General features: G+C 39.3%; 1 protein-coding gene and 1 non-coding gene across 2 annotated transcripts in view; both read left to right on the forward strand.

The window, feature by feature from the left end:
• Positions 1-1,495: 1,495 nt before the first annotated feature.
• Positions 1,496-1,602, forward strand: LOC123326091. The gene has a single exon (XR_006540875.1). It is a non-coding gene; the product is annotated as a U6 spliceosomal RNA (small nuclear RNA).
• Positions 1,603-6,062: 4,460 nt separating this feature from the next.
• Positions 6,063-14,891, forward strand: part of LOC110588822 (meiosis 1 associated protein) — a 48,956-nt gene continuing 40,127 nt past the window's right edge. Inside the window, exon 1 of the mRNA XM_021699215.1 lies at positions 6,063-6,302. Within this exon, the coding sequence (XP_021554890.1) occupies positions 6,063-6,302 (240 nt within the window). The remainder of the gene's footprint in view (positions 6,303-14,891) is intronic.

Raw genomic sequence — 14,891 nt, forward strand, 5'->3', positions numbered from 1 at the left:
AAAAGTTCAAATGCCCGTTATCTGTAATAATAGGAAAAATATGTGTGTAATGGGTACACCAAATTTCTTAAAAGTATTATTTTAGCAAGAACTGCAAACAGATAATTGCAATACAAAATGATTTATGTTTGCTATATAATAATGTGAAATAAATGCTCAGAAGATTTAGGTTTTGCCTGAGCAAATCAGGAAGGTTTCACAGAAGTGACATCTGAACTGAGTGTTCAAGGATGAGTAGGCCTTTGAGGGCGAGGGGCAAAGACTACCAATGGATATATCCACTTGGAAATCCTACAGACATAACAAACACAGAGCCTGAAAATAATGCGCTATCTCCCCCATCCCAACCCCTCCCTGCTCCTCTTTCAAGCACTTAGTACTCCAATTTATAGCCTTGCAGGTAGTCTTTGCTTTCTCCTCTTTCATCCCCCACTCTTTGGTTATCTAGGCTACATGACAAATGTAACAAATTAACATCAAAATTTAGTGGCTTAAAACAGTAAACATTTATTATCTCTCACAGTTTCCCTGTGTCAGGAATTCAGCAATAGCTTAGCTGTGTTGTCGAGCTCCCAGTCTCTCAAGAGCTTATAGCCCTGGGACGCCTGGGTGGCTCAGTTGGTTAAGCACCTGCCTTCAGCTCAGGTCATGAACCCAGGGTCCTGGGATCCAGTCCCGTATCGGGCTCCTTGCTCAGCAGGGAGCCTGCTTCTCCCTCTGCCTGCCACTCTCCCTGCCTGAGTGCTCTCTCACTCTCTCTCTCTCACTGACAAATAAATAAAATCTTAAAAAAAAAAAAAAAGAGCTTATAGTCCTGTTACTGGATGGGGCTGCAGTCATCTGAATGTTTGACTAGGGCTGGACGATCCACTTCCAGAATGGCTTAGTTCCATGCCTGGCAAGTTGATAGCGGCTGTTGGCAGTAAGTGTCAATTCCCTTCCATGTGGACCTCTCCATGGGGTTGTTGGAATGTCCTCAGAATATAGTGTTACTTCTTCAGAGCGAATGATCCAAAAAAGCAAGGTGAAAGTCACAATGTCTTTTATAATCTAGCCTCAGAAGTAAAATATAGTAACTTCTGCCATATTCTTTCGGTCCCACAGGCCAACCCTCATGCACTGTGGGTAGGGACTACACAAGAGTGGAATACAAGGATTGCAGGGGTCCATCCTGGAGGCTGGCTACCACATCCACATGTAAGCAGTCATCATGTCCTGTTAATACTGCCTCATAAATAACTTAAACTTGTCCTTTTCTTTCCATTATCGTCATAGTTCAGGACTTTATTATTGCTCACCTAGACGATACAATAGTTTCATTTAAAATGACAGCAACAAAACCTGCCTCCAATCTCTCCCTTTTCATATTGCCATCAGGGTAATCTCTCTAAAGTGCACATTCTGGCTTATTCATTCAATATTATTGAGGACCTACTATATGCTAGGCATTTTTAAAGGTACCAGAGGTAAGAAGATGATTAAAATACGGTTTGTAGTACTCCCTTGGGCAGCACATATACTAAAATGGTAACGATACAGAGAAAATTAGTACGGTCCCTGCACAAAGACACACAAAACACGGCTCCTGAATTCAACTTGCTTAGTCTAGAAGGGAAAATAGACATTTGAGATTGATACAGCAAGCCACCAGGACACTCCTATCTCCACTGGATTTTGTCAAAGGGACTGTAGGAATCAACAGCAAGCAAATGAAAATGAGCATGAGTAGAGAGGGGCAGACCCTCTTGGAATGTAGAGGTTTGAAGACTTGAAAGAGCTTCTTGAAAGTAGACTAAACTCCATGAGGGCAGGGACCAGTGTGTGTCCACCGAACCCCAATCTTAGCACAGTGCCTGGCACATAGTGTGCCCTCAACAAGTATTTACTGAGTAAAAGAGTGACCGACTGAATAAGTGAATCAACGATGTGGAAGAGAAAGGTTAAAGCTAAGGACACAATGGGGGTGCCACTGGAATGTCGGGGGGGCGTTACTGGAATATTTAATTGGGGTTGGGAATTAGCTAACGAGGAAGTGTCAAGTTTAGCATAACATCCTCAACAGAGATCCAAAACTCTATCTCAGGGCTAAAGTAGGGCCATTTCCCTGGCGCCCAAGGACTTGGAGACTGCGGTGCTGAGGTAGAGCCTGAGGCGGCCCCTGAGGCTGCGCGCGCAGTGAGCAGCCCCGCGCAGCCGCCGTCCGCCTGACGGGGGGCGCCTTCCTCAGCGCGCGCACACTCCGATATCCCGGAGGACCAGGTAATGGGGGTTTTGCCTTCCCAAGGAAGGGGGAACACCCTTACTTTTCCCTGCCTCTGGGCAGGAGGAGGGCTGAGGGCCTCAGCGGGAGGACCGCCCCGAGAACGCGGCGGAGAGCGCCTCGCAGGTGGGCTTGGGCCGAGGTCCGGCCGCCTTCAGGCAGGTTTTGGTGGTCCAGGCCGTGGCAGTACCGACGCCCACTGGTTCTAACCCCCCGCGGTCCCGAGCCGCCCCTCCGCGCACGTGTCTGAGGACCGCGACGCCACCTCAACTGGGCGGGCGCTCCCAGGCCTGAGGGCTGGCCTGCCAATCCGCCAGGCACGGTAGATGCGGTGCCTAGACCCCTGGACGCTTTGGGGGGGGCCACGACAATGTTTGAAGCTCTTGTAAAGTCAAGAAAACGGTGACCCTTTAGGGCCAAAGAACATGTTTTGATTTTTTTTCTTATATCAGAGAAAAAGTTTTAGGGCCCACGAAAATCTATTAGTTAATTTTTATTTATTTTTTTTAATGAGGAAGTGCCTCACGAAGGGAAAAGTGCTTAAGATCCAAGAAATTTTTAATGCGGCCCTGCGGGAGGGAGAACCATTGAATCATTTATCAGACACAGTGTCATAAGGGCTATAAAGGCATAGTATAGGCACTTTTGTGAGGGCACGTAAAGGGGCCCTAACCTATAAAGACCTAAAGTCAGAGACCTAAAGGATGAGTAGGGGTTAAGGAGGGTAATGATAGAAAAGAACTTCCAGCAGCTTCAGGAGCCACAATGAGAGGCCCACGAGTTTGTGGACCTGAAAGGTGCCTTAGGGGTGGGGTAGGGTGGGAGGGCGCTGGGCAGGGGATGGTATGGCATGAGGATGGAGACTTGGGAAGGATACATGCAGAACTTCGGAGCCAGGATAAGGATTTTGTTCCAAATGTAATTGGAAGCCACTGAAGGGTTTTTAGTAAAGGAATAACTTGATGGCTTTTGGTGGTTCAAGGTCCAGTTCCAGGTTTGACCAGTTTGCAGAGAGACACCAGTGAGTGTTTGGGCAAAAATGGAGAGTACAGGATCAAAAATAGTCACATCCTGCTTAGTCCTATGCCCAGATGCATCAGATGCATGCATTGATCATGTTAGAGAGTAGAGGGAAGAGAGCTGCCTCTTACCTCATTTGAAGTACGGTCTTGGAATTGCATACAAGTATGGGATCTGAAAATGACTTGCGCAAGCTAAAACCGTTCAAAGTGATCTTACTCAATGGGGAAAAGTTATATTTGTTCCAGGACCTTTCAAAATTGTCAAAATATTAAAATCTGTCTTACTATCAGCTATAAGTGGGAAATAAAAAATAGTAAAACTAGTATCTATTCAGCAAACTGTAATTTAAAACATTGAAAACATTGGATATCAGAATGTCCTATTTCTTTGTAAAAAAACTTATCAAGAATAGTTTGAACAGCACTTGTGCTTGTCTTCTCATGGTATAACTTATGATCAAGCAAGCATCTTTTCTGTGCCTTAGCTAATTGTCACACTCCTTTCTAAGTTTGGATCAGCTTCCAACATTATATCCTTTGTACTTTCAATTTTGTAAAACAGCTCCGAGAGTTCCTTTAATATGAAGTTGTTTTGCTGGTGGCACTTTCTCTGGGCCATCTTCATACTTTTTGTCACAACCACTTTCCCCATTTATGTTAAGTTCACCTTCACAAAGTCCTCTGGCTGCTTATCTAGAGTCTATCAAATGCTGGCATTGTCAGCATTCTTACAGTTAGCTTTTTCTTCTGTAACTCCATTTATGTTCAGTTCAACTTTCACCACGTGTCATTTCTTTGCTACACTTTCATCTTGAAATGGCCAATTTTGTCAGATTCCCTCTTTTTTTTGTAAAATGTCACATGGGTTTATCACTAGCAGGCAAGGAGGTAAAACAACTACACAGTTTATTGCCTGTGCTTAAACTGAATAAGCGTCTGAAGGAACCAGTCACTGACAAACTTTGAAAAAAGTGACATAACTGATCACTAATCATGATGAGCATCTGTTCCTTCTGTAGTGATTTGTGGACTGAAGAGCTAGCTGTGATTTATATTTTATGTAATTACAGTTAATATTCCGTGGTAACTGAAATTTGAACTATGTTGATGGGGACTGGTGTCAATTAACTAAACTGTAGCAAGAGATTTGTAAATATTGGAACCATGCAAACTTAGAACTGCCCATGAGCTAAAATAACAAGAGTTTCCAATGTGAGGGAAGATGGAGAGGGGGAGTAGAAGCTCATTCTACATTAAATAAGACCTCTGTCTGGGTACCTGTCTATGTGAATCTGTGTGTTAGTCTCAAATTCAGCATTACATTGATCCCATGCACTTAATTTAAAAGTACAGTTAAAAGATATTATGATATGTGCTTCCTTGCTGAATACATTAGTCATTGCTTTGGGTTTCTAGTTCAAGATTACTTTTAATAGGTTAGCATATTTATTCACTTATTTGTTCAGCTGTACCCAACACATAATTGGAGCTCAATAAAAAATTGCTGAATAAACAAATGCTGAGTTCCACTGACCAAAAAGGAAAGTTTGAAGGGGAATAACTTCACAGATTGATTTTAAGGAACACATTTATCTATGCACTCAATAGATCACTTTTCAAGATCCTAAATTCCAAAGTGTTTCTGAAAATTATCATAAATAATATATTTCTCTTGGACCTGGGGAAATCAAATAAGTTTTTATTTTCCCTGCATTCTTTAGCTAGCAGGCAATTATATAGAATTATTTCAGTTCTCAGAGATAATTTTTTAATCTAAAAAATACTTTCTTTGGGGCACCTGAGTGGCTTAGTCAGTTAAGCATCTGCCTTCAGCTCAGGTCATGATCCCAGGGTCCGGGGATCAAGCCCCCACAGCAGGCTCAGGGTTGTGAGATCAAGCCCTGTGTCAGGCTCTGTACTAGGTGTGGAGCCTGCTTAAGATTCTCTCTCTCCCTCTGTCCCTCCCCCCCCCAAAAAAAGATATTTGCTCTAGATTTTTGTAAACATATAAGGCTGAAGGTCAAGTCATAAAGGGTCTTGAATGGGTCTTGTGGGAGAAAACTTGGTCATATTTTTATTTTTAAGAATTACTATGTAGGGCGCCTGGGTGGCTCAGTTGGTTAAGCGACTGCTTTCGGCTCAGGTCATGATCCTGGAGTCCCAGGATCGAGTCCCGCATCGGGCTCCCTGCTCGGCAGGGAGCCTGCTTCTCCCTCTGACCCTCCCCCCTCTCATGTGCTCTCTCTCTCATTCTCTCTGTCTCAAATAAATAAATAAAATATTTAAAAAAAAAAATTAAAAAAAAAAAAAAAAGAATTACTATGTAGCAAATAAACACTGTGTTAAACACTGACAGATAAAGTTGGCAAGACAAGTTCTCCAGCCTTGGGAAGCTCACAGTGTATTGGGGAGGCAGTCATAGAAACAAATTATAAAATACAGTATAATAAATGCTGATAAAGAAATAAAGTTCATGAGAGCAGATAGCTTACTTTAAGACTGAAATTTGGTCTTTGTGTCTTTTTGTTTAGTTCCACTCAGCATCTGTAAGCACTCTCAGCCTTGCACTACAGGTAAACATCTAGGTCCCTTGGAAGCTGTTAAGATGGGCTAGCCTAGAGAAACTTGAGTTAGTACCCAGTCTAGTCCTCTAGGCCTGTGTTCATCATTTCAACCAAGCATAATTCAGTTTTATGAAAGCCAGTGATTTCTCTTTCCTTCCTTGTAGGTATAGAGAATATCCAGGTAGTGTCTGCAGTTCCACCTCTGGTCTGGTTACCATGTATCATGGGCGAAGCACTGGTAAAGGACCCTCCACTCCCACGCAGATTTACCAGCAACCTCCAAGGCTTCTCATTGTGCAAACTGCTCTACCATTGTGGGCTGACATCTGCTCCAACCTCTGTGAGGCTCTGCAGAACTTTTTCTCTCTAGCCTGCAGCTTGATGGGCCCCAGCCGCATGTCCCTCTTCAGCTTATATGTGGTACAAAATCAGCACGAGTGCATCCTTCCCTTTGTGGTGAGTATATCTATATTTGATCATTTTACCCTGAAAACAAATATGAGGATTCTGGAGCAGAGATCACAGTTAGTATTACTTACAGCAATAACTGTGCCCATTTCTCACACTCAATACCCCACAGGCAACACAAGGAGAGCCAGATGTCACCCTGCACATGAGGGGTTTATGTAGAGGCCGCTTTTAGGCAACAGGCTTGAGCAATGGAAAGTTGATGAAGGCAGAAGGGCACACATCCACCACCTGACTGAAAACAGACCAGCCTATCAGACAACCCACCTCAAAATATCCGTAAACCCTAACTGACCAATGGGCTACTTATAACCAGGCACAGCTACCAAAAAAGGGAAAATTCCATTCATCCCCATACATGCTCACCTTCCTGCTTTAAGTACAGCCCCACTCACTGCTTCCTTGCAGGCAGTCTCTCCTTTGCTGTCCTGCCCACTGCTTCTTTCGGGTGTATTCAATAAACTTCTCTCTCCTTTGTGCTGCCTCACACTGGCTTCCACCTGATCATCGCCCCACATTTGGAGGCCCCATCTGATCTAGAGAGACACCACAGCTTATACTGCAGAAGAGGAACTCCAAAATTATTAATCTGAGAGTGTAAATAGGTCACATCTTGCCCCGCTCCACTCCTGAGATGGAGAGAAATCTTGGCATTAACAGTCCTTTGGAATGTAAGCAACTGACCCCTTTCATCCCTCTCTGAAATGCAAATACAGGGAAACAAGTCTAAGTGTCTTCAGAGGTCTCTGGCTAGTAAATCACCCTTTAATTTCCAATACTTGTCCTTTAACCAGGGTTCTAGCTTTTTTTGATCAGAAAGCCTAACTGTGAAGACACATGAAAATATTTTCTCTACAGTTCCCCATAGGACTCAGGTGAAAAACCCCCTAAGATTTCAGAAAGCAAATGCTGGGCTGGGGCAGTGCTTTTAAGAAGCTTTTCACACATAGACAACTGTCTCTCCTCCTCCTCAAAGAAATGCAAATCTTCACTTATATAAAGTTCAGAATCACAGGAATGGGAAAGACTTCAGAAGTTCTAGTGCATCCCTTTCCTGAGGTAGCCTTGCTGCTGGGATAGTCAGAGAAGGCCTAGTGGAAAATCACAACTTTTATCCCTACCTGGTGGGAATAAGACCTCCTCCCCCTAGGGTCTATGGGAATGACAACAGAGCCTGAACTCCCACCCACCTACCCAACATTAACAGGGTATCTCTGCCCCTCCCTATGGAGATGGTGTCTGAGGAGACAGAGTGGAGGCCCTCTGGGAGCTGCAGTAAGGTGTGGTGTCTCTCTCAATCAGATGGGGGCCCCCAAATATGGAGCAAACTGATGGGGTGGAAGTGGGCATGGGGCAATGAAAGGATTCACCCAAGGCAGAAAAAAAGAGATAGAAGTTTATTGAATATATCCACAAGGGAGCAGGGAGCAGGACAGCAAAGGAGAGACTGTCTACAAGGAGGCAGTGGCTGGGACTATACTTAAAGCAGGAAGGTGAGGAGGTATGAGGACGTATGAAATTTTCCCTTTTTTGGTAACTGTGCCTAGTTGTAAGTAGCCCATTGGTCAGTTAGGGCCTATGGATATTTTGAGGTGGGTCTCCTGATAGACCTGCCTGTATTCAGCCAGGGATTGGGGTCACTGTGGGCCTTTTTGCCTTGCTCTACATTCCATTGCTCAAGTCTGTTGCCCAAAAGCGGCCTACATGAGGTAGCTTTTTACCTCCAAGGCAGGGTGATGTCAGTGAAGGCCTAGTGGAAAGCCAGGACTTCTATGCCCATCTGACAGTAATGAAGTTTCCCCATCCCAGGGTGTGAGTGGGAACCATGTAGAAAGCCTGAACTTCCACTCCCACCCAGAAGTAACAAGGCACCCTCTCTTCTGGGCTCAGAATCAGAAGCCAGATTCACACCCAGCCTGGCTCACTTCCCCCATTAGCACAGTATCAGGGGAGGCCTGCTAAAGCAGAAGATTTAAATAAGATCCCAAGTCCTATAATACCCAAAATGTCCAGAATACAATAAAAAGTCACTTGTCATATCAAGAACCAGAGGGGCATCTGCTTCTCCCTCTCCCTCTGCCTGCCCCTCCCCCTCCTTGTACTCTCTCAATCTCTCTCTCTGTCAAATAAATAAATAAAATCTTAAAAAAAAAAAAAAAGAAAACCAGGAAAATCTCAACTTGAAGGAGAAGACAACAGACACCAACACTGAGATGACACAGATATTGGAATTATCTGAAAAAGACTTTGAAGCAACCACTGTAAAAATCCTTCAACAAGCAGTTATGAACATACTTGGAAGATGGAAAAATAGAAAGTCCCACCAAAGAAAAAGAAGTGTAAAGAAGAGCCAAATAGACATTTTATCTTTATTTATTTAAGATTTTATTTATTAGAGAGAGAGTGATCGAGGGAGAGAGAGAGAGAAGGAGGAGGAAGGGGAGGGGCAGGGGAGCAGGGAGCCCAACAAGGGGCTCCATCCCAGGTCTCCAGGATCATGACCTGAACCGAAGGCAGATGCTTAATTGACTGAGCCACCCAGGTGCCCCCAAATAGATATTTTAGAACTGAAAAATACAGTAACCAAAATTTTAAAAACAAAAATCTTCAATGGATGGCCTCAACAGCAGAATGGAGAGAACAGAGAAAGGAATCAGTGAACATGAAGATAAAATAGAAATTCCCTGATCTGAGTAACAGAGAGAAAATAGACTTTGAAAAATGAACAAACCCACAAGGACTTGTAAGACTATAACAGAAGATCTAACCTTCGTGTCATCAGAGTTCAAGAGGAAAGGGGAAGAAGGACAGGGCTGAAAAAAATATTCAAAGAAATAATCACTGAAAATTTCCCAAATTTGTAAAAAGTTATAAACTTAAAGATTCAAGAGGCTGGTGAGCCCCAAACAGGACAAATGCAAATAAATCTGTTCTAAGACACATCATAATCAAACTTCTAAAAATTAAAGGCAAACTCTTGAAAGCAGAGCACTGCCATCTTACCTAGAAAGGAAAAACAATCAAGTAACAATAGCTTTTTTCATCAGAAACCATGGAAGCCAGAGGTAGTGTCACATATTCACATTTTTCAAATGCTAAAAGAAAAGAACCCGTAACACAGAACTCTGTATCCAGTGAAAATATCCTTAAGGAATGAATCAGAAATAAAGATATTCTTAGATAAAAGAAAACTAAGAGAATTTGTCATCAGCAGACCTACCTTAATAGAATGGTAAAGGAAGTTCTTGAAACAGAAAGGAAATTATAAAAGAAAGAATCTTGTAATATTGGGAAGGAAGAAAGAACAATGGAAAGAATAAAATATAGATAAATATAATAGACTTTCTATTGAGTTTCCTAAATTATATATTTGACAGTTAAAGCAAAACTTGTAACATTGTCTGATGTGGCTGTTAATGTATATAGGGGAAATATTAAAAATAATTGCATTATAAACAGGGAAAAGAAAAGAGACCTTCTACATAAATTATGTATATAATACAACACTTAGAGCAACCACTTAAAGATCAATACAAAGACACTCAAACACTATAGATAAATCAAAACAGAATTCTAAAAAAAATCTTTAAAAATTTTGAGTTACCCACAGTCAGATAGGTAAAAGAAAACAGAGAAACAAAAAAACTGAGGGAACAACAGAAGACAATAAATAAACTGGCAGGATGACATACCAATAATTACATTAAATGAAAATGGTCTAAGTTTATCAGTTAAAAGAAATAGGTTGGTAGAATGGGGAAAAATTACCCAACTATATATACTATCTATAAGAAACTAACTTCAAACACAACAGAAGTAGGTTGGAAAGTATAAGGATGGAAAAAGATATACCCTGATACATTAACCAAAACAAAGCAGAAGTGGCTATATTAATATATCAAATAAAGTAGACTTCAGAGCAAAGAATATCAGGTACAAAAAGGAATATTAAAAGATGATAAAAGAGTCAAACCAAGAAGAAGACATAGCAATCTTACATGTGTACACACTGAACAAAAGAGCTGCAAAATTTGCGAAGCAAAAACTGATAGAACTGTAAGAAGAAATAGACAAATCCACAATTATAGCTGGAGACTTCAGATGTCCTCTTGACAACTGATAGAAAAACTAGAAAGAAAATCTACAAGTATGTGGAAAAATATTAGCCAATAGGATCTAATCAACATTTATAGTATATTCCACTCAACAAGAACAGAATACACAATCTTTTCAAGCACCCATGGAACACTTATCAAAATAGACCATATCCTGGGCCATAAAAGAAACTTCAAAAAATTTGAAACAATTGAAGTTATACACAATTTGCTCTCTGACCACAATAGAGTCAAACTAGAAATCAATAACAGAAACATAACTGTAAAATCTCCAAACACTTGGAAACTAAACAATAAATTTCTAGATAACTCATGGATCAAAGAAGAAATGGCAAGGGAATTTTTTAAAATATATTGAATTGCATGAACATTTAAATACTACATGTCAAAATTTGTGGAATCCAGCTAAAGGAGTGCTGAGAGGGACATTTATAGCACTAAATGCTTACATTAGAAATGGAAATATATAATTCAAAATCAGTAATATAAGCTCCTACCTCAGGAAACTAGAAAAGGAGGAACAAAATAAACCCAGAGCAAGCTCAAGGTAGGAAATAATAAAAAGTATAAATGAATAAAATTAAAAACAGAGAAAAGGAAGTTTGGTGAACAAAAAGCTGATTCTTCAAAATGATCAATAATACTGACAAACCTCTAGCAAGATGTGAATCTACAGGTGTGGTAATATGGTATAAACTCAATGCAAACATTGTAGCAAGGTCATTTTCTTGGTTTTAAAATTGAGCTATAGTTATATAAGATGTAACCACTGGAAGAAACCACCCTTCACTGAGTGAAGGGTACACAGGACCTCTCTACAATTTTGCAACTTTCTGTGGATCTATAATTATTTCAAAATAAAATCTAAAGAAAAACAAAGGTGATTTTACACACTCACTAGAATGGCTACAATGAAAAAGACAGGCAATATTGACAGGCAATACCAAGTGTTGGTGACAATGGGAAGAAACTGTAACACTCATTCATTGCTAACAGGAAGGTAAAATGATACAACCGCTTTGGAAAATAGTTCATCAAATTCTTAAAAAGTTAAATATACACCTTCCATGTAACCCAACAATTCCATCCCCAGAAATCTAACCAACAGAAATGAAAACATGTCCACACCAATATATTTACATGAATGTTCACAGCAGCATTATTCATAATAGCCACAAACTGGAAATAGTTAAAATGTCTATTAACTGGTGAATGGATAAACAAAATGTATCGTTCTCACTGTATATAATCTGTGATTATATATACTCTACTAGTACACTGAGGACACAATGAAAATGATAGTGATGTTTGCAGCCATGTGGCAGGTATATTCCTCTGTTGTGCCATTTTCCTTGTGCCATTTTTCTTGTGCATGTCTGTCCCATGATCACATTTGGCTTTTTCTATCTTCTGTCAGGCAATAGGGGTAGAGAAAAGTAGAGAGTGATCTAGAAGGGCAAATGGAAGATATCCAGCATAGGAGGCTTTTTGAGATGAGCTCATGTACCAAAAGTTAAAGGATTTTTTTTTCCCTTTCTCAAGTGGCTATGTTAAATGCCTCAGGCACTCCTCAGTACATTTAGCCCTAGATAAATCCCTGATCCCTTAATCATTCTATTGGGAAAGGCAGACATTTCTAGACTAAAAACCACTGACTTGTAACTCAGGAAAAATTGCAAGCCAAAAATCCTTCCAAAAGAACAGTAAGTTCATCCTATTTAAAAGCTCAAGAAAATTACTGGAACAATGCCATTACCTTATGTATAGAACAACCCAATCTTTGTTTAAGGAAAAATGTTATCTTAAATCACTGTCTCTAACCTATATAAGTATCTAACATTTTCTGTCTGCAAAGTTAGCTCAATATAATGGTGAATGATAGCGGGTAGGAAATCTTGCCCAAGATGAATACCTCAATATATCTCTTCATATTTAATTTCTGAGTATTTAATTTCTGAGTATAACCTTGAGCTTTTCATAAGGAATAATGACAGGGGAATCATAATTAAAATATTAGAATTCCTTTTATATCCATTGTGCCCTTAATATAAATAAATCTGACCAAAATGATTAATCTCTTCTCAAAGCAGAATTTCGGAAGAATTCCCTTACAGTGAATATCTTACCAATTCTTTTACCTTTCATGAGAACAAAGGTATTATTTAAATCATATATGATATACAGTGGAACTTTAGGACTAATAGTGATCTAATTTGGCTATAACATTTACTTCCTCATCCTTAATAGCTGACATTCAAATGAAATTATTTGAAAGTGACAAATAATAGGGATATATTACATTAAAAAGTATAAAAGCAAACTCCAATAAAGATAATATAATAAACAATAATTGAGTACTACAGGAGAAGGAGGGGAAGAGTAAGAAAGGAAAAATACAAATTCTGTCATTGTTTATAGTGAAGGTTTTTGTTATTGTTCGTTAATGGATAGTACTAAGGAAATAACTTAAGGGAATTATATAAACATGTAGTTATAAAAACTAAAACAAATACAAACCTTTCTAATTATGACAGTAAAAGCTTATATAGAACAAGAAGTTATACAGTATAGTGATTTTTCAAAAGCTGTGAAAATAGATCTACCTTCAGCTCAGGTCATGATATGATCCTACAGTCCTGGGATGGAGGACCTGGGGTGTCAGGCTGCCTGCTTAGTGGGGAGTCTGCTTCTCCCTCTCTCTGCCCCGCCACCCAGCTCCTGCCTGCGTGCATGCTCTCTCTCTCTCTCTCTTCCTCTCTCTCTCTCAAGTAAAGAAATAAAATCTTAAAAAAAAAAAAAAAGCTATGAGGGGCGCCTGGATGGCTCAGTCAGTTAAGCCTCTGCCTTTGGCTCAGGTCATGATAGCGGGACCCTGGGATTGAGCCCTGTATCAGGCTCCCTGCTTGTCGGGGAGTTGGCTTCTCCCTCTCCCTCTGCCTGCCATTCCCCCGTTTGTGAGCTCTCTCTCTCTCTGTCAAAAAAATAAATAAAATCTAAAAAAAAAAAGGCTATGAAAATAGAGTATATGTTACTATAAAAACAAATATATCTGTCATATCAATAAAGTGTGCTAAACTCACCTATTAAAAACTCTGCTGTGTTAAAAAGATACAGCTGCAACAAAGTTATTCAGAAAGGTTGACAATAAAAGAAAAGACAAAGGACTAGGCAAATGAACCTTCCCCCACTCCCCCCCCAAAAAAAAACATGATCTTAATATCAGACAAGGTTTAATTTGGAGCAAAAAGCACTAAATGACACTAGAATGTCACTTTAATGCTAGACACAAAGCAGAAAAGAGTAGAGAATATGGATACATATGGACAATATTCAGTACAGAAGGTTTGTTGGAGGGGGGAAGCTATAGAAAATATATCAGTTTTGAGTACTTATGTACCAAATAACATAGCATCAACATTTTTAAGAGAAATATGATCATATGTATGTATGAAATATCCACCCTCCTTAAGTGCTCATGGAATATTCACAAAAGTCAGTCATATATTAAGCCACAAACTTAAAACTTTAGTGAATTCCAAAAGTACAAATAGTTCAGTCAACATTTTCTGAACACCCTGCAATAAAACTAGAAATAAATGACAAAACCAGAGGAAAAAAAGTATCTACCTAATGGAAATTTTTAACTGTTAAATAAATTTGGAGTGAAGAGGAAATCCAAACTAAAATCGCAATATGTGTAGGAAATAATAATAATAAAATACTACATATCAGAACCTATGGGCTATAAAAAATACAGTGTTAAAAGGAAAATTAATATCTTTATATTAATTTATTTTAAATTGTATTAATAAACAAGAAAAACTGCAAATAAATGAATTATGCAACTTAAGAACAAAAGATGAACAAAACAAACCTAAGGAGAGCTGAAGGAAGGAAATAATAAAGATTAAAAACAAAAAATAATGAATATGAAAATAGAAAATTGTGGAACAAATTAATAAACCAAGTTTGTTTTTTGGGAGGGAGATAGATAAAACCATTAGTAAACTTAGTTTGAGGAGAAGGGCAGAAGGAGAAGATGCCTATACACAAAATAAGATAAGGGAGAAATAACCACATAATTCTCCATGCAAATATAATTACCAAAATTAAATTCAGAAGAGATAGAAAAATCTAAACTCACCATTTTCCATAAAACAAAGTTTTCAAAGAGCTACCTTCCCCCAAAATAAAGTACTGAAACCAAATGATTTTACAGGGGAATAATACTAAACTTTCGAAGAACAGATCATTACTATGTTTTTTAAATGTTTCATACCACAGAAAGAAAAAAAAAACCTTCCAAATCCTTTTTATGAAGATGACATAAATATTGATACTAAAACTAAAACTACAGCAAGTCTCACGAATTTCTATTCAAAATCCCAAATAAAGTACAGGCAATAGGATCCAGCATATATATATATATATATATATATATATATATATATATATATATATA

Source organism: Neomonachus schauinslandi, chromosome 10 (genome assembly GCF_002201575.2).
Source record: "Neomonachus schauinslandi chromosome 10, ASM220157v2, whole genome shotgun sequence".
Classification (NCBI taxonomy): Eukaryota; Metazoa; Chordata; class Mammalia; order Carnivora; family Phocidae; genus Neomonachus; species Neomonachus schauinslandi.